Consider the following 19,779-nt stretch of genomic DNA (forward strand, 5'->3'; position numbering starts at 1 on the left):
TTGGGCAGCGATAGAGCTATAAGTCTACCTTGTTATATATAACCGAAGAAGTCCAACGTTGTTTTCCATCCCACAGAACGGAGTACGATTTAATTGGGTAATAGTAACACCCGTTATTTACAACCACACGACCATTATATAAAAACAAGATGTTATTATAGCAGTGGATGATACACCTGACAATCTCAAAAAGAAACCGGACATTTGGGAAATCATTCTACAATTAGTGTTATCACGCTCTATAAAGCCAGAACTAAAATACCGAGATGTACAGCGACGCTACGTTTTTTTGCCAAAGGCGCTGGTAATAACTACGTTGAGAACGAGGTTCACTGACAGCGTTCACGTCTCGAAACAAACGTGAACTGTACACGTTGATTGATAGCCGCAATTGGCCGTAGCTGCATTTCCTGTTGCAGTGCAGGAAGCTCGGTGAGCTTTCTCCGGGGCCAACCACCGTGCAGTGCTGAAGCCTTTTTCCCAGCATGCCCAGCTCTGGCGTGTATGTGTGTGCGAAAGGAGATAGACAGGGCGAGCAGGAAAAGAAAATGAAGCTAAGATGGCAGCGCTGAGAGTGCAGCTTTCAGTGGGGCAGGAAAGGAGAGGAAGCCGCCTTTTGCACTAAGACCAAGAGCAGACCTGCGACTGAGGCTGCCCCATCAGACAAAGGAGCCCTGTTGTTTGCCATTGACTTCAACGTGCTTTTTTTCCGGCGATACAAAGAAAAATAAAAAGGGCGAGTGCGTTTGCGGTACACCGGCAGCTTGGCCGGGTGGGCGTCAAGGAGTTACCACCCCCGTCCCGGCTGCTTGGTTGCATCTTCCTCTACGGCTGGCTGGGTTAGATGAGCCGCGTCCGCTGGCGACCCAGCTGCGCGGGGGTGACTGCAGGGGCAGCCGCGCTGCCCGGGGAGGGTTTCGCGCCCCGTCCCCATGATTACAGCACCGTAAAGTGACCGCTGCCAGTCGACAACCCGAAGGATGATGTGCGCCGCAGCTGCGGCACCGCCGCCACCCCCACCGCCCCCAACTGCCACTTCCATCGGACCTGGATTCTTCCCTTTGCACCCGCATCCTTCCTCTTCTTGTAGCCCCGGGCTGGCCATGGGCTCTGAGGGGGGGCTCGGGTCGCAGGCCGCTGACTGCCGGAGTCGTTACCAACTGCTACTGTCGGGCCGGGCCCTGGCAGATAGGTACCGGCGGATATACACGGCGGCACTCAGCGACAGGGACCAGGGCGGCCACGCCAGCCGGTAAGATGCGCGTCACTCTGGAGGGTGAGGGTAGGGGAAGGAAGACACAGCACCGAACAGAAATGTTTCCTCCTGTCTTGGTAAAGACCCTGTGTGTGGACTGAGTGTGTTGTATGCTCTGGGCAGGGAGACCAACGGACGCAGGGGAAGCCGCGCGGGCTGCACGTGCAGTGGAACGCTGACACCACCCGGCATCATCAGGCCGCCGGGGCTGAGGCGGTGCCAGCGTTCCAGCAGCGCGTGCCCCCTCTTTCCTGTGTTGCAGGGATACCATGCCCCTCCCGGCAATGTCAGTCTGTAGAACTTAATGTCTTAACATTTTCTGCCTTGTCACCAGGAGGTGCACATGCCTCCTCTCGCATGGCTCCCTCGCCAGTGCAGAGGGCATTCCGGGAAATGGGTGGGAGGGGCGGGGTATCCCTCTCCGGGTTTCATTCTCACAACGCCTTCACCGCTTCAGGACAGACGCCCTTTTTGTTGCGAAAGGGTGGGGAGGAGGCGTTGGTGTAGCGATGATGGTAACGGCACGGGTATCTTAATTGTACAGATCCCACCTATTTCCAACATCACCTTTCCAAAATAGAAACCGTAAAAAAAAAGCCAGGTTCGTTGCATATACAACCGCGAGGCCATTTTTCATCCTCCCATAAGCGTGTGTAATTTCTTTTCGTTTCTATTCAATGTTGAAACGCAGTTCTTTCCTTGCTGTGCACACAGAATCAACATCTCACCTTTTTATTGCTTCCTAAAGGTAGAGTTCGCGTTTACGCGGAGTCTCTTTAATTTTACGTCCTTCATCCTTTTTACAACAGTCACATTCCTTGCATAACTACAGATCGTTTTGTTATTCCCTGGGTGACATTATCCTGAAAATACTGTTTGTTTCTACAGCAAAGCAGTTATCTTTGTGACGTGACCAAGTACATTGTGCTTGCTTGTAAACTGATGTGTCCTTCAACCCTGACATTCACTTGTGCTTTTGGTTGTTGTAGGAGCACGGTCACGTGTTTGGAACACAGTGTACCTGTGTTTTTTTTTTACCGGAAAGTTTCTGTATCTTTATCTTTAATGTATTTTTTTTTCAGGATCCCCTGTAACCCCCAACTAAGAGTGCTTTTTTTTGTTTGGAGAATCAGCAATACTTTCCTTTTTATGTATTTTATTTTACACCCCCTCCCCTTCCCCTCCTCCCCCGCACGATTTAACCCCATGTTCATGTCGTGGATGCACTTTGTAATGCCGACTCAAGGCAGAGATGTAGCCAGGGTGGAGCTGTCTTGTTTACCACCGGCTAAAGATGGCAGTGCTCACCCACATCATTTACATTTCGAAGTGCTGGCACGCAGCACGCGCGGTCTGCCTCAAACCATGGTTTGATGCGTTGACAGGGTGGTGCTGGGTCAGGTCTTGTCTAGATACGGATAACGTCCTCGCAGGTTTCCTACGCGCAGATGTGCTCAATCATGGGGTGTTCGCTTTTAGTTGGCCTTCTAAAAGTAGCGTGGAGCCATGACTGTCGGGTGACATCAGACTCTTCTAAGAGATGTTCTTGGAGTAGAATCCCGACGAAGAGCCATATAAGACTCCGTAGGTTGCGTGAATTCAAGGCTGCGATAGTAGTGGTCCCTTAATGCATTGCACACGCTGCACAATGACATCATGGGATTATTTCAGGAGACTGACACAGCGCCGCAGTTTATCTCATCTTCTGTGCGATGCACCTGCATCTTTCAACTAGATCGCTATGGCAGCAGTCCTTTTCTTGGGCCTCAGAGGGCCCTCCTTACGTGATGCTTTCCTCTTGGAAATAAGAATGTTCTTCATTATACTGTTGTCCTTTGAGGTGGCGACCTGTACTTTGGAAACAAATAAAATGTTGATTTATCCTTGGTACTTTTATCTTAGTTGCCTCGCAATGTTTCGTTGCCGTGAACTGGCAAATAAGGTGGCACTGTTTTTTCTTATTATATTTAATTTAGCAGTATCGATTATCGACCTTTTTCTGCTCTCAAATTTATATTTTTTTCCAAGCGCCCCCCGTTAGCCCCAACTAAGAATGTTTTTTTTTGTGGTTGGAAAATCAACAATAAGTTCTGCGAGCTGAATGCATGCAAATATTGGAGAATGAAAACTGTTTTATATTGGACCTCATTTTCACGGAGCAAGGTGGTTGTTTTCTCTTGGTAGCTGGCACCACCTGGTCTGAATGTTGTGCCTCAAGCCCAAAACAGCCTAACTCCTCCCTAAATCTTTCAATCACTTTTAAAGTATTTACAGTAAACAGTACACCTGCATTTTAGGTGTGCAGTAACTCATTCCTTAGGTCTTGTAGACCTTACTGTTCACACTGAGGCACATGAAACTTTCAATTGAGACCACAATTGTAATGCATTCCCTGTAGCTTTTATGAATGGCGTGTTCAACATGTCAATATGTTAGAGTTTTGAGGAAATGTCTTAAGCCTCCTTTCCTTAGAAAACACAAAAAGGATTGAGTGGAAATGCTGGAGTCATTCTGACCCTTGTGCACATTCTATCACCTCTTATCTTACATGTGCCTTACCAATTGGTGAAAAGTCGAGACATTCTTTTGTGACTACATAAATCTTGATGTGATAAAAGTTTGGATTTTTTCCAGTTTGACTATGTAGACAGGAATATATAATTTCAGCCTCCTATCGTATGCAATTAATAAAGCAAGTCATTTCTAACCTGTGTCTCCTGGTGCGCACTAGTTTACACAACTGTTATGTATTCTGTTAACTATTAAATTGTACCATCAAATCATTTAGACAAAGACTTTGCCCAATCAGTGCACAAGACTTTCTGGTGACTGCAGAGATGCTTTGACTTGTACTCAACACAAGACCCTTAATGAAGAGCAGTCGAAATGCATCGGGGCACATGGGCTAAATTTTCTCATTGCACTTTCAAAAATTGCCGGAAATAAATAGAATATTTACACTAAAAAGTCAAGTTGACAGATTTGATGGTACAAGTGAATAGTTGAAAAGATTAATACATTGATAGTTGGAGACCCAGCTCTTGGTGGACTTCTGCTGGACTTGTAGCCTTTTGTGAACAGAACACACCATGTGCAGATTGGTCTTGACCCAGTCTCAGGAGGGACTGTCTAGCACAAACAGTTAAGTGGCAACCCAGTTGATCAAGAACACAAGCATGTGTTTTGACCTTGATGCACCTCATCCATGTGAGCTGCACTCTTTCTTTGTTGCTCTCGTCGTTACCACTCCCCTCAGCGTTTTTCTCCAGCAGTTCACCTCTAGGACTCGGTACTTATTTTTCATCATAGTCTTCAGTGCTCTGTCCAAGACAGCCTAGTCTTGAACGAATGAAAGACCTTCATTCAACAAATTGATCATCCATGGGTGCTTTGTTGTTGTAAAGATTAACACGATCACTAAACTGTCAAAATATTGTTGCGTGTCATAAAGGGGCAGATGCCCAAAATGGGGGCTGATTCTCTTGTATGTGCAGACTCACCCGTATACTATTACAGGCTTGTGCTGCTAGAAACAAACCAGCATTGGCAAAGCCAACAAGTTCTGTGTTTAATGTGCTAACTAGAGCTGTTTTGCACTAGTGACACTTGCTATCCACACTCAGCAGGCTACCACTAATTTTGTCTAAAATAATTTGTAGGCAATCACGGACAGCAACTGCTCTTCTCAATGTTAAGTTTCAGGGTATTCATTTTCTTCCAGTCTGCCACTGCCCGTATATACCATTAGAAATGGGCTTGTTTCTGCAGCAGATCATCACACTGCTCAATAGCCTGTTTATCGTGACCCTGAGTCATCCATATGAAACTAAATAATCTAACTAGTTGTTCAAATGAAGCCACCTACCTAATGAACAATGTATGGCTCAGAGGTGAACCCTGGAGCACATCATGGGCAAGCTTCATAAATCAACATTGGTATGAAGCAAGCTTTATAGCCTATTAGTGATGTACCAAAGAAGAAGACAGCCACTTCAGAGCCTGTCTTTGGAAACTCTCCCCTGACAGACAAACTGACAAGCCTGAATCACTCAGACTCAGTATGCTGGTGCAAGATGTTCAGTTTGGCCCGGCTTGTAACTCGGCTAAATTGCCACTACAGTAAGTCAGTGCCATCCGTTTTCTAAGCATATTTTGGAAACTGCACTCGGTCGAGCCTCTCCGCCTGCCTTCTTTTTTGTTGGTTTTGCACACATTCTCCACAAAGATCTAGAAGCACCGAGAGAACATTCGGTGGGAAACGTCAAAAATCTGTGGAAGTTTTTTTTAATGTTCATATCTGCAGCAAGCCCTGAGTTTCTTTAGAAAACGGTGCTGTAGATTTCTTATGTCTCTACCTAGTAATGCTTTTATAACGGCGTTTCCATCATCTACCAGACTACTTCCCCTTCCTTTTTTATAGTTTAAAATACAGGACCAATGCCCGTAGGGATCAGTTGGCACTTGCCAAACATAGGATTTGGCCTAAGTGTTACTTTATAGTGCTGTTCGCGGTAGAGCCAACAATAAGCAGTATGTTCAGCCTGGCTAGCGCACAGCCACTACTGAAGCATGGAAAATAGCAGGATTTAGGACCGCTGTTCACAAGATAACTTGAATTAGGCTCATTGTGGTAGGTGCAAAATACAGCACGGTGATAATTGACAAAGCTTTGCATAGCAACACGTACTGTGAGAAATGCGCTGTTGCACGCTTGCAAAGACAATGCAGACATTATTAGTACATTTTGCAACTGTTAGTTACTCATAACAGCTAACTTGCTTTTTTATGGTGCTTCATATTACACATCTTTTGCTTTTAAGTGCTGCAAATAAAGAATGTTACTATTAATCAATTTAATGGTAATCAATTGTCTGTCCCTGCATTTTACTTATTGTTTAGTGTATGAGGTAGAAACCCAACCACTGTTGCGTACCTTGGGGTGTTTGAGTCCAATGTATTTAGACCCTGCACCTATTCAGTGAGTTCATGAAGCTACTGAACAATTTAAAGGCAAAATACACTTAACATTTCTAATGTATGTGAGAGTGCATGTTCTGAAACTTCTAATGATTTTCTGCATAACCTACATGCGAAAATCCAGACTCAAGCCTACAAATTCTCCAACACAGGATAGTAACAGCAGATTGTATGTCTTCACTACTGACTGAGATGCCCAAGTTGTGTCATTATTTTAAAAGTGCTGGGGAATAGAACATTGTGTTAGGTCTTGCAAGCTCCCAGTGGGGATGAGTGGGTCACACTAGGATCCGTATACGGCTCCACTCCGGATGATCCGGAGGTATTCGATTTCTTGGACATAGAGTTGGCAAATTGGGCACCTAAAATAATCTTAGCTGGTGATTTTAATATAGACGGTGCTGATGGGCTAGGTTTGGGCACAAATGGTCATTATGTAGGTAGGAAAAAAGAGTCTGCCGGGCAATTCGCAGGATGGTTGGCAATAATTCATTTTGTGATGTATGGTGACAGTTAAAACCCTCGGAACCTGGATATACCTATTACTGAGCTCCACACAAGATTTGTGTTAGATTAGACTATTATTTCTCATCCAGCTTTTCTCACACTAACCTGCATATTGAGAGATTACCACGCATAGTATCTGACCATAACCCTCTTATCCTGACAGTTTGTGGAGATGGCTTTAGGAGAAAAATAAGGGCTTGGTCGTTTGAAAGAGTACTCCTGGTAGATCCAGTTTATGTAGAACGCATGCATGTATGGATTAAGGATTTTTGGGACATCAATAGGGGTAGTACTGCAATAGGGAATGCATGGGATGCTTTTAAAGCAGGGATTCGCGGCGAGACCCTGAGTTACAGCTTGGCTAAACAGAAAAAAGTAAAGGAAACTTCAGATCAACTAAATAGAGCAGTGTTAAAAGCAGAGCAGGAACTGGTACAGGCCATTATGGATAGACAAGATCTTAAACAGCAGGTCATGGTAGTTAAGGCGGCAGCAGAGGAGAGCTTAGCGAAGAGGGTTGCCAAGATCTTTAATACGAGAAGGGAAAACTGCTACGAATACAACGAAAAAGTGGGCCACACCCTAGCAGTTAGAACAAGGCAGAGAGTTGCAAGAGGGAAAATTAGGGAAATAAGGGATATAAGTGGTAATATAGTTTCGGAAGAGAAAGAGATTTTGGAGGTTTTTAGGCAATTTTACAACAAATTGTATACAGAGGAGCAGGTTAAGATACCGGAGGACATAAGTGGTTACTTAGGGGATATACCAAGTCGAGTATTACCAGAGGAAGACAAGGAGGCGTTGGGGGCCCCACTGGGTGAAGAGGAAATTAGGGAGGCTATGCTCAGCCTGCCCTCTGGTAAAGCTGCTGGGACGGATATGATTCCAGGAGAATTTTACAAGGTTTTTTTTTAGGACACTTAAAACCGATCTAATGAATATGATAGCTGCAGCTCAGGAAGGAGTATCAATCCCTGCAAGTTGGGCGGGGGCTGATATAATTATAGTTCTCAAGAAGGGTAAAATACACTTAACATTTCTAATGTATGTGAGTATGCATGTTCTGAAACTTCCTATGATTTTCTGCATAACCTGCATGTGAAAATCAGACTCAAGCCTACAAATTCTCAAACACAGGATAGTAACAGCAGATTGTATGTCTTCACTACTGACTGAGTTGCCCAAGTTGTCATTATTTTAAAAGTGATGGGGAGTAGAACATTGTATTAGGTCTTGCAAGCTCCCAGCCTATTGTAAACTTGTGGTGGGCTAACAGCTATCCCTTTGCTTACCATCGGTTGGCTTTATTGGGACTTTAATTTCTTGCTTTGTAGTCGATGGATTGCTTTTCTGGCCTTTTGTTTGTCCCTGTGATATCTTGCTCTATCTTATAATGTGGGTTCTCGCATGTTTTTCGAGGTTAGAACCCTATGATATCAAGAAGAAACTACTATTCAAATGGGATACAGTTGGAAGATGCATTTGGATGCATGGTTTATATTTATTAAAGCTCTCGATCAGAAAGCCACCTGGAATTCTTTGTTCTGAATGTTAAAGGGCCGGCACCATACAGGTGACAAAGGATGAGCATACAGATCCATACCTGCATAGCACATGTTCAAATGGCCCTTCTTGTCACATTTATTACAAAACATTTGTAAAACAGAACATTCATTTGTGGCCTTGCTTACCACACCTAAAAGGGTGTCCTGAAAAACTGTGTTTTTTCAGTTGTTTCAATTTTCCTCATTTTTTTGGCATGGTCTTTTTATTCGTTATATCATACAGTATTTTTCAACAAGCACAATACTGTGGTATATTCCATTGCAAGTAGACCATATTCCATCAGTAGCAGCTGGCAGACAATATTAGCAGAAAAGACAAACCGCAAACCAACAACTATTGCAGTATTCTCACATAGTCTTGAATATTACCCTACGTTGACATGAGGAGGCCAGACACTTTCAGTTTGACCCCAGCATCATGTTCACTCCATGTAAGTTCTGACCCACAGCGCTTCTATATTAATTATTCCCACAGTGCTTTCGGCGGTGCCTGTCAGAGTCCGTGCTCCTCCTACACATCGTGTGTGCCTCTTTCCTGTGTGCTTTCTCCTCCTGCCACTTCATCCATTTCTTCTACATAGCTGCCAAGGTTTCAGATTGCTAAGTGTGACATTTTTATTATTGTAGTGCAAATATGAGTGACATTTCAACGACCATGAGTGACACTCTCACAAGCAAAATAAAGCAACACAGAAGAAGGAAATGGGATATAAATATTAGAATTGACATCCATTTAAGCAAAAACTACAGCAGAGCACCAGGAATTGAAGGGCACTTACCTTGTAACCTCACCGTAATGTTAAGGTTGGTAGGACGGCCCGGTTCTGCTAGAAACATCGCTGTATTCACCTGCACAGGACCCTATAATTGCAGCGTTAGCCAACTAGCACAGCTTCTTATTAAACCTCCCTCTCAGTTAAACTACAGTAATGTCCGCTAGTGAGTCATTCCTCAAGCAGAGACAGACTGCTTGACTGCACAATTGCTTGAGTATAGGGGCAAGGAAGGCAGCTCCGAATGAAACCATTTTATACCAGTTGAGTACAACTAGATACCAGGCAGGCCCAAGACGTGAGAAAGCTGTCCGTGCTGAACTAACTATAAAGGTGTGCACTGAGCAAACAGCAAGTGATTTAGTGCTTGTCTGTGCTGCAACACCTGCACGTTGGAGTGAATGAGTAGTCACTTACTGTGCGGAGTGACAATTCGGTTTTCGGGCGTGGAAGCCTCCAGTTCTAGCCACAACAACTCTTCAGGCGGAGGCAAACCGGCAATGATTCACAGTCAGTGAGTGAGGGGTGTACTAACCTGCTCTGGGCTCCATCACTGCGCTGTGGTCCCTTTAGTACAGACCCCAATCATCACTGGATCACAATGTAAGATTTATTTTAAATGTGTAACAACAAAGCGCCCAACAGTGGATACCTGTATAAGGCAGCACCTAACTTACTATCCCTCAATTATTTTGACCTCATCTATACTCATGAGGAAATGTGTGCACACTGTATTTGCACCCACTGTCACAATGTTATTCCTAACGGAACTCACAATTTTGAAACAAAACGAGCAATAACGAGCGCTGCTTACAGGACCCTTTTGCTGCCCGTGTTGAGGCCAAGTGCAACATTTGAGACTCGTCCCTGAGCCTTTGCCCACCCGCCTCCCGCCGCCAGACTCGTGCTCCATCCTGGGGTCTGGCCGCCGAGCGGAGCGCGGTGTTTGGGCAAAAAGACTACATTACCCACGATCCTGAGCGGCACAGTCCGCGTCATTCGCGCGCCAGGAGGCGCTTAAATTGAAAGTCACCCCGGTCGAGGGGGGGAACCTTCTGCAATAACGAGCGCTGCTTACAGGACCCTTTTGCTGCCCGTGTTGAGGCCAAGTGCAACATTTGAGACTCGTCCCTGAGCCTTTGCCCACCCGCCTCCCGCCGCCAGACTCGTGCTCCATCCTGGGGTCTGGCCGCGGAGCGCAGTGTTTGGGCAAAAAGACTACATTACCCACGATCCTGAGCGGCACAATCCGCGTCATTCGCGCCCCAGGAGGCGCTTAAATTGAAAGTCACCCCGGTCGAGGGGGGGAACCTTCTGCAATAACGAGCGCTGCTTACAGGACCCTTTTGCTGCCTGTGTTGAAGCCAAGTGCAACATTTGAGACTCGTCCCTGAGCCTTTGCCCACCCGCCTCCCGCCGCCAGACTCGTGCTCCATCCTGGGGTCTGGCCGCCGAGCGGAGCGCTGTGTTTGGGCAAAAAGACTACATTACCCACGATCCTGAGCGGCACAATCCGCGTCATTCGCGCGCCAGGAGGCGCTTAAATTGAAAGTCACCCCCGTCTCGCGGGACGCCGGGCGAAGCCCGGGCCAAGGGCGGGCCCGTTTAAGCCCGTTCAAGACCGGGTAAGACTGGAATGGGCCACCCTATTGACATTTCTCTTACCCTCTATCTACGTGATATATTACTGTCACCTTTTGGTGTCCTGTATTACACTCTTAAATTGTGTTCATTGTATTTGCTAATATGTCACCTAGAACTACCAGAAGCAGCAAACCTTCTCATGCTGCCCAGGTAATAGGCCCAATAGACCAATTCATTGCAAAAGCAAACAACGCTATAAACCAAGGCGTCCTCCTGTTAGAAAGGAGGGTCTCCCAAGACCTAGCTGCAGCTAAGCGTTCCTCCTTGGGACTATTGGCAGCAGCTAAAACTCCACTACGCAATTTAGACCCTGGCGTACCTCAAGAGACCCATACGGTCCCAGGCATTGTGGATTTATCAGTGTCCATCGACCTTTCAGCGACGCAACTATCACATTCTCCCACATCTCGTTTATCCCCATCAATTGAGAGAACCCCGACTCTCTTCATAAATCCAACTGAGGAGGATTTTCCTTCTCCTAATACTAGGGGTCAGAGGGAAGGAGCTATACCGAAAAAAAGGAAGGGGAAAAAAGGAAAAAAGAAATCCCCCCCCCCCCCCCCCCCCCAAATAATCCTGAGATTCGGCAGGGTTCTCTGACACAATCCACTGCTCAATCCCCTATTCCAGAACAACATACAACCCAACCATTGTTACCTCAACAACAGACTACTTATACAACGTCAGACATAATAAACCTTTCATCTGACATATTCAACCCAATCTCTAGTGGTAATATGGGTAGTGGGCGGGATCTTTCCACTCACGATACTCATTTACTGGTTTCTTTAGAGGCCATAATCAAATTAAATTTGAAACCTATTGAGTTATCGTTGTCAAAAATTGAAAAAACTCTAGCAACACTAACATCTGATTTAAAAACTAAGAAAAGTTCAATCCCCACCCCTCCCCTTTCTGTGGCTCAAACACATAATCCAAAAGCTAAAAATGCAGGGGGAACAATACCCCATCAAACACCCCAGGCTCATAAATCGGTGACGACTACAGCGGTAGTCCACCAAAAACCATTAAGCACAAGTGTGCAGCAAACATTAACTACCACCGCTGCAAAAAAGAGCCTTGCTACTCCTTCTCTTCCAGCTCCGCCCTTGCCATTGGTCCCCACCACCACTTTACCTACTATACCGAATCCGGCAAAAACACCAGCAACCAAAAATGCAGCCTATAACACCAGACGAAATGGAGCTCGCCCTGCTCATCTTCCCCCAGAAGCAACCCCATTTGTTATTATTATGATCGGGGTTCCTGTGTTGCACTTTAATTCAGAGGAACCAGGTTGGTCCTTAAAAAATAAAGTGCTTCATTGGCTATCAACCAACAGGCCTCTTCCTCCCTACGCCAACAATAGAGTTGCCCCAGTTCGTAGAGTCCCCTGGGTAGGGAAGGAGCCAAAAACGATCCCAGGAGATTGTGTAATAATAAACTTTGAAGATCCCCAAACGGTTGAATATATTTCTTCCTGGGGTTCCCAGATATCCCTAGAAGGCATAGGCACGAAAAGACTATCCTTTTTCTATCCTCCAGCCAAATCCCAAGCTCCAGGCCCAGAGTGGAACTGGACCCAGGTAGGAAGCTGGAATAGAAAACCGGATTGGTCAAACTGGATGGGTCAAGGAGGTAGAGACACCACGCCATTTCTTGACTGGAGGGGTGTTCCTACGTATAACAGGTTTGACTGTTTAGAGATGGTGGACTGACCACCATCGGCCAATAATCTGGATAACGGGAACCCCCCTCCATTTGGTCTACCAACACCTATGTCATCAAATCTCTTCCCATCTCCAATTCCATCGCCTAAAGTAATATTATTACCACCTACTGTAGTCTCAACGGGCAAAGTAGATGTACACTCTCAACAATGTGCTGATACTCAGCCCTGTCCCTCTAACGCAGATAACTGTTTAGGTGATATTTTGCCCTGTCCTCCTAATGCTGACAACCGTATATCCCCCCCATACCCCGTCCCAATTAGGAGGTCCAGCACTTAATATTAAAACTTCATCGATCCTGCTAGTACCTATACTATTCTGGAATGTAGCAGGCCTTTGATCGAAGATTTTACTTAAATCATGGCTGGAATTTGTATCTACCCATCAGATAATCTGCTTGCAAGAGACCTGGACAATTGACCCACTGCACATACAAGGCTACAAAACATACCATTCTCCAGCGTGTCCAACCACCCACGGCAGACCTATGGGAGGTTTAGCGGTATACATCTCAAATAACCTGGCAGTAAGGAAAATCTCCATCCTTTATACCACCCCGAATTATCAAATATTAGGGGTTATTTTTAAAAATGGTACGTCATACTGTCTCATCAATTTTTATAATAACCTATCTTCAGTCGAATGTGCGAAAACTGTGTCTGCAATTTCTCTGTCTGTAAATGATCAACGCACTAAGCAATTACCATCTGTGTGTAACGTAATATGGGGAGGGGATTTTAATGTTCCATTGTGTGCTAATTACAAAAAAACCAACTGCGGCCTTCTAGATGAAAATGATTGCCCATTGACACACTTTACCCATTCCCTCGTAGGGGACTCTTTTAATGACAGTTTAATGTCTTTAGAACTGACCTATGCTAATGAACTTGCAGACCCTCCTGTAGAATTTAAACCTACTTTCCACGGTAGGGGATGTTTCAGCACTATAGATTTTATATTGTGTTCTTATTCTTTAAAGGGTATACTCTTTCAGTTTACTACAGGTTCAGAAATCTCAGGCGATCATTTCCCTAACAGTATTGTTCTTAAGTTAACCTCGAACGACCTTTATCCTACTAGGAAGAGCCTACTGACCCAAAAATCATTGACCATGGATAGAACCAATGGTTTCTCCGTGAAATGGTCAAGGATTGATCCATTAATAATAACAAATAAGGTCATATCTAAGGCACTCCCATGGATAAATACCTGTCTGGCGGAGGACTCTCCCCCTGAGCAAATTGTATCCAGTTTTAGGGATATCCTAAAAATTATCCAGGCTGAATTACATCCCAATCATAAAGTAGGTAACCAGTCTGCGCCAAGATGGTTTAACACAGCATGTCGAAAAGCGTTAACCGCTTTAAAAAAGGAATTGCACAATCCAACCAGAGACAAAAATAAAGTAGCTAAACTAAGATCGGAGTATAAACAGGCCCAAATCAACTGTAAAAAGGACCATAAGAACAAACTGTCGGCTCAATTACATGAGAGCTGTCATAGCAAGGACAGCTCCCAGTTTTGGCAGGTAGTCAAATCTCCTTTCCTGGTTGAGGCTAACTCACACCAGCACTTGGACGTAGCTGTGACTGCAGATGAGTGGGTGACCCACTTTTCAAAGATCTTTAGTGACTCCCGCTCGGTCTGTCGCACGGCCCGATCCAACAATCGCGTCCTCCAAAAAGGGGGTTTATCCAATAGATCTTCACTTTACACTCGGTGAGGTCATACGTGCTTTATCCTCCTCAAAAACATGAAAGGCTCCTGGCCCAGACGGTGTCCCACTCGACATATTTGTCACTAATATTTACCTATGGTCCCCAATTGTCACCCAGGTGATGGCGACCGTTTTAAACATTGGCCTTTTGGACTCTTGGTCCTCCTCTATACTTCTCCCAATTTTTAAAAAGGGTGAAAGAAACAATCCCGCCTGCTACAGGCCCATCTCCCTCCTGGATTCATTGGGGAAGGTCGCGGGTCGCCTAATCCTGGATCGTTTCCAGGATTGGGCGGCAGAGAAGAACATCATCACCGACCTCCAGTATGGTTTCCGGGAGGGACTGGGTACTGTTGAACAGGCTTTAAATCTAACCCTTTTAATAGGAAAGTACGTGGGAGCTAAACGGGGTAACCTATTTTTGGTCTACGTCGACCTCAGTGCGGCGTTCGATTGTGTGATCCACGCCAAGCTGTGGTCCATTTTGGAGGAGTTGGGTGTCGATCCTCCACTCATCAAGTTTCTGCGTGAGCTTTATTCTGACGCTTCGGCTTGCGTAAGATACGGGACGGGTGGAGAATTAACATCCCCTTTTCCTATAACCCGAGGAGTTAGACAGGGCTGTGTCCTGGTTCCCTTCTTGTTTAACTTATATACTAACGGCCTGGAAGCAGCCATGTTAGAAGGGAGCCAGGATCTACCTACCATCAACCATCGCCCTATTCCAGCACTACTATATGCTGACGACTCCGTAATTCTTGCTAGGACCCTAGTACAGCTCCAAAAACAGTTGGACAAATATTGTAATTTTATGCTTTCACTAGGGCTAAAAGTGAATAAGAGTAAGACTTTCGTCATGCATACAGGGCCTAAGGTAAAAAGTTCTAAACATCTTTTTATTGAGCAATCCAAACTGGAACGAGTTGGGGAATACCCTTATCTGGGTATTCTAATTGACGACCAGCTAACTGAAAAAGGGCGTTGGTAACCAGAAAACTGCTTTACCAGAGAGCGACCTCTGCCCTTGTTTCTTTTTCCAGAAAACTGGGCAAACCAACTCCATCTGTACTGCTTAAAATCCATCAAGCAAAATGCCACAGCATTGCAACATATGGAGCAGGTGTATGGGGCTACGTAAATACTGAAGATTTGCAAAAAATCCAAAATGGCTTTGCAAAATATCTATTGCCACTCCCACAGAGCGCCCCTACATACGGCTGCCATATCGAGCTTGGAATTGACTATCTTGCAGACAACATTAAATGTCAACCAATACTCCTATGGCACTGTATTTGGACAAAGCCACAATGCCATTTAACACGTGCCCTGATCTCAGAATGTTTAGAACTGACATCTTGGAAAAGTATCCCATGGTTGGTGTATGTTGTCAATTTCCTGAAGGACCTGGACCTTATCCATTACTTCACTGAGCCATCTTCTATAATTGAGATAAGCAGAAAAGCTTTGAAACACCAATGTCTTAATCATTTAAGAAAATTGCGTCTCTCTGGCGAAGTAACCAAACAATCAAATGTTCATGCATTGATGGTCCAAGTGTCCCCAGGTATTCAGCCCTACCTCACATTTTATATATCGAACCATGAAAAATATCTACTAACCAGGTTCCGTTTTAATTTGTTTTTTCGATTGGTCACCTTTCCAACAGTGTTAAATTGGTCTCATGACTTAGTAAAATGTCCGTGTGATCAGGTCTCCCCTCAAACGACTATTCATGTAGTGTTGTTTTGTCGTTATTATGATCAAACGCGTAAACATTGGATTATTCCATTGTTGCGCCAGATGGGGTTGAGGACCTGTCGCCCGGCATTTTTAGCACTGCAACAACTAGAAACACAATATGTGGCATAGAATGTAGCGATGTTTCTGAAATAATGTTTAACAATCCGTAAAGCTATAGAAATGACGTCTAACTGAATTTTTGTTTATCTGTATTAATCTTGCATATGGACTTAAGAGAATAATCTTTTTTTATATTTTTAACTTGTAATGTAACAACGTGATTTTATAACTATGTATATAACTTTTATGATGTACTTTTTATGATTATCAAAACGATCAATCGAATAAAAGATTTTGAATTTGAATTTGAAACAAAAGCCCAGGTGCACCACTTCTCAAACAGGGAAAGAACATCAATTTCCCAATAACAATGTTCTACAAAAGTTTCCTTTATTCAGATAGCAAACAGATTCTATAAAATACAAAGTCATAAGCATCACTTGTTGAAAGGGGCACAGCCAACGCGTTTCGTCCTTGAAGCGGACTTCTTCAGGGCTGTTAATGCCAAAACACATAAACATACATGCCAATACATATGACTCAACATAAATACAACAAACATTTACTCATATTAATCATAAACATAAAAACAGTTATTAAAATAGTGATGGACTCATCTTATAGTCCAAAAGTTACATCCAAAAATCCATGTATCATACACTTAATCAGAAAGCTACAAAAGACAGACTTCTCGTGATGTGATAGAAAATTAATCAATGCTCCAAACCTAATATCAAAATTTGCATTTAAAACCTGTCAAAAAAGAGGTCCATCAAGTCTATGGACATATGAATCAATGATAGGAAATATGAGAGGGAAAAAGAAGAGTTGAAAAAAGTAAAGAAGTTTGAAAATGATAATGACAACCGAAGTGGAGAGAGAGTTGGAGAGAAAGCAGGCAGCCATCAGGATATCTCAAATACCTATCACTGACTAAAGGCAGCCAGACTTGGAATTGTTTCAACGTAATTTGGGTTTATAACAGATACCACGCGCGGGCCAGCAGCCTGGAGCAGCCAGTTTCAGTTCTGTACAGCTGGCATAGCAACATTAAAATGCGTGACAATGCATTTCAGAGCGGTGATGCGGAACACCACACTGAAATGTGGTAATGTCACACCTGATGCGTGATACTTGGCAGGCCTGCTTCAATGTTCTGATGCATGTTCGTTTTCCTTAATTGCACAAACTCTACTACATTGCTTTCCCTTGTAATTTTCTTGTTATTTATCACTGCTCAATTTACTCACCTATTTAACTGTGTCCCCTCCCCTTTTTTTTGCTACTGCTATCAGCCCCTCTACAAATGGTTCTTCCTTCATGGAGCGCTCTTCTCTAGTTTTGCAGCTAATACACATTATTATAAATTGATCTTATTCTTTTCTCTGTAGATGCTCCAGATTTGCATGTGGATGCTAGTTTTCTTAGACATCTCACATAGTCTTCAATTGATTCGTCCCTTCCTTGAGCCCTTAATCCAGAATCCTGTTGCTCCAGTCCAATTTTAGTATCCAACATTAATACTTGTTCAATGCTCTCCCCTTTTCCTGCATTAGTTCTGGCAATGTTTCAAATACTTTGTGCCCCATCACACCTAATCAATAGTCAATATTTCTGTTTTTCACATAAGTTGGTTCCACAAACTCTTGCAGAGTTTGTAAATAACTTTTTTTCTATTTGCTCCAACGTACTGGTTCATGAGGATTTGTTAGAAAAAATGATGGTGGTGTGACATTCTGCATTTGTATACTAATTATAATTAACAGTGAATTCTTAAATTCGCATCCAAAAGAAAGTGCATTTTAAATGACAGAAGAATTAATATCTAGACTTAAGTTTGTAGATGTGCCTGCCGCAGAGCTTTTTTGGGGGGAGGGGAGGGGGAGAGGTGATGAATTGATGTCTTATAATGTGGATTGTACATTGTGTTTTGGGTATAGAACTATATGAGGTCAAGAAGAGATTATTCAAGTGGAGGACATTTGTAAGCTGTACTTGTACGGATGATATGTATTCATTAAAGATATGGACTTAACGCTGGCTAGGAGTCTTTGATCTAGTTGCAAAAGGGCCGACACCAGAGTCCTTTTCATGGTGCATGTCTTCTTTATGTTCCTTTTGATTGGCAGAATTGTTTCCTTTCATAGCTCACAGTTAGTGATCTGCTTTTTTCTTTTTTAGTCAACACTTCATGAAAGTGCAAATTTTTCAGTTCTCTCACTCTTATTACCCCCCCCCCCCCCAAAAGTTATGTTATGTTACTATATTTTTGTATTGCGCAAATCACCACTGGTCTCTAAGCGCTTTCACAGAAAAAAGTACACACCACACTGCCAATCTGAATGCACTCCGCAATCAAACAGACAATTAGGGTGTTGATGTTATCTTTTTAAACAGATAGGTCTTTAACTTCTTTCTGAAAGAGAGTAGCGCTGAGTCCCCTTGCAAAGTTGCAGTTAGCTCGTTCCAGATTTGCAGAAGGAGTACCGACAAAGCTCTGCCATCCTTAGATTTAAGATTAAATCTGGGTTGAGTTAATTTACAGGCTTTGCCAGAGCTCTACCCGGGTGTACTTCCTCAAACGATCTTTAATGTACTTAGGGGCCTCTCTATAGATGGCTTTATGGACTATACAAAGACATTTGAACTGCACTCTATATTCGATAGGCAGCTAGTGCAGCTTCAGGAGAAGGGGGGGGTCACACGAGTGGTCCTCGGTAGGGAAAAAAATCAGCCTGGCTGCATCATTCTGCACCACCTGCAGTTTCTTCAGGATTTTCTGCAGGAGACCTAAATACAAAGCATTGCCGTAGTCCAGCCGAGAGAACTGTGGCGGACACTATAGATTGCAATGTCGGGACAGAGAGGATGGGCACCAATTTCCGGAGTTGCCTGAGCAGGCCTATGCAGGAACCTACCACCGCCGGTACTTGAGGGGCCATAGATAGGTCTGCGTCCATTTTTAATCCTAAGCTTTTGACCACTCTTCCTGGGTTTGGCATCTCCCCTAATTCTGGGGGCCAGAAAAGCTCGCACCAGGGACTTTCTTGTTTAGTGATGACCAGCACCTCTGTTTTCTCTGCGTTAACTTTCAGAAGATTGTTTGTCATCCAGTTAACGGTGAATCTAAGCAGATTCTTTACAGAGTCTTGTGCCTGGCTGGTGTTCTCGAGCTGGACTAGCAGTTGAGTGTCGTCCGCGTAGTTAAAAATTTGGCAGTTCCTCCACTAAAGGTTGGGGATAGATATTAAATAACCCACCAATACCCACACAGTGCTATTTTGCTCCCCCCTCTCCCTGCTTGACTGTTAAAGAACGGAAATAGGGATATTTCTGTTTGAATATGGCTGAATAGCAGACTTTGATGGTTGTTTTATTATAATCTTATGAATAAAAGTAGAGGGACCCTGGTAAACAATTCTCAGGGGGCACAAACAGGGAAACGGCAATACAATAAACATTAGAGGAGGCCTACCCAGAGATTACTTCACATCAAGTTAGTCCCACGCAGTGTCACAAATTAATCAAATTTTTATTGGTATTTTATCCCCAAAAAAATATATATATACTTATTTCATATATTCAATAATCAATATTTTTCTTCTTCTTTTTCAATAAATATACTCTGCATAAAATTCACATACTAATATCCAGATCAAATTTATAAAAATCCAAACAAAGACGAAGCAATCAGAAAATGAGGTACATGTCTCAACCATTACAAATATATATATATACATAAATCACAAACGATCAAAAAAATTAATATAATCCACAAAACCTAACAAACATCATAAACATACAAAACCAC

At 43.8% G+C, this 19,779-nt stretch overlaps 1 protein-coding gene across 12 annotated transcripts in view; it reads left to right on the top strand.

Annotated features, from left to right (window-relative positions):
* The first annotated feature begins 482 nt into the window (after positions 1–482).
* MYCBP2 (MYC binding protein 2) overlaps positions 483–19,779 on the top strand; it is a 2,065,574-nt gene continuing 2,046,277 nt past the window's right edge. For all 12 annotated transcript variants that reach the window (XM_086934832.1, XM_086934837.1, XM_086934835.1 and 9 more), the window contains exon 1: positions 483–1,252. In XM_086934832.1, coding sequence (XP_086790958.1) covers positions 981–1,252 — 272 coding nt within the window. In that variant the 5' untranslated portion in view covers positions 483–980. The remainder of the gene's footprint in view (positions 1,253–19,779) is intronic.

The sequence above is a fragment of the Lissotriton vulgaris genome, chromosome 8 (assembly GCF_964263255.1).
Source record: "Lissotriton vulgaris chromosome 8, aLisVul1.2, whole genome shotgun sequence".
Lineage (NCBI taxonomy): Eukaryota > Metazoa > Chordata > Amphibia > Caudata > Salamandridae > Lissotriton > Lissotriton vulgaris.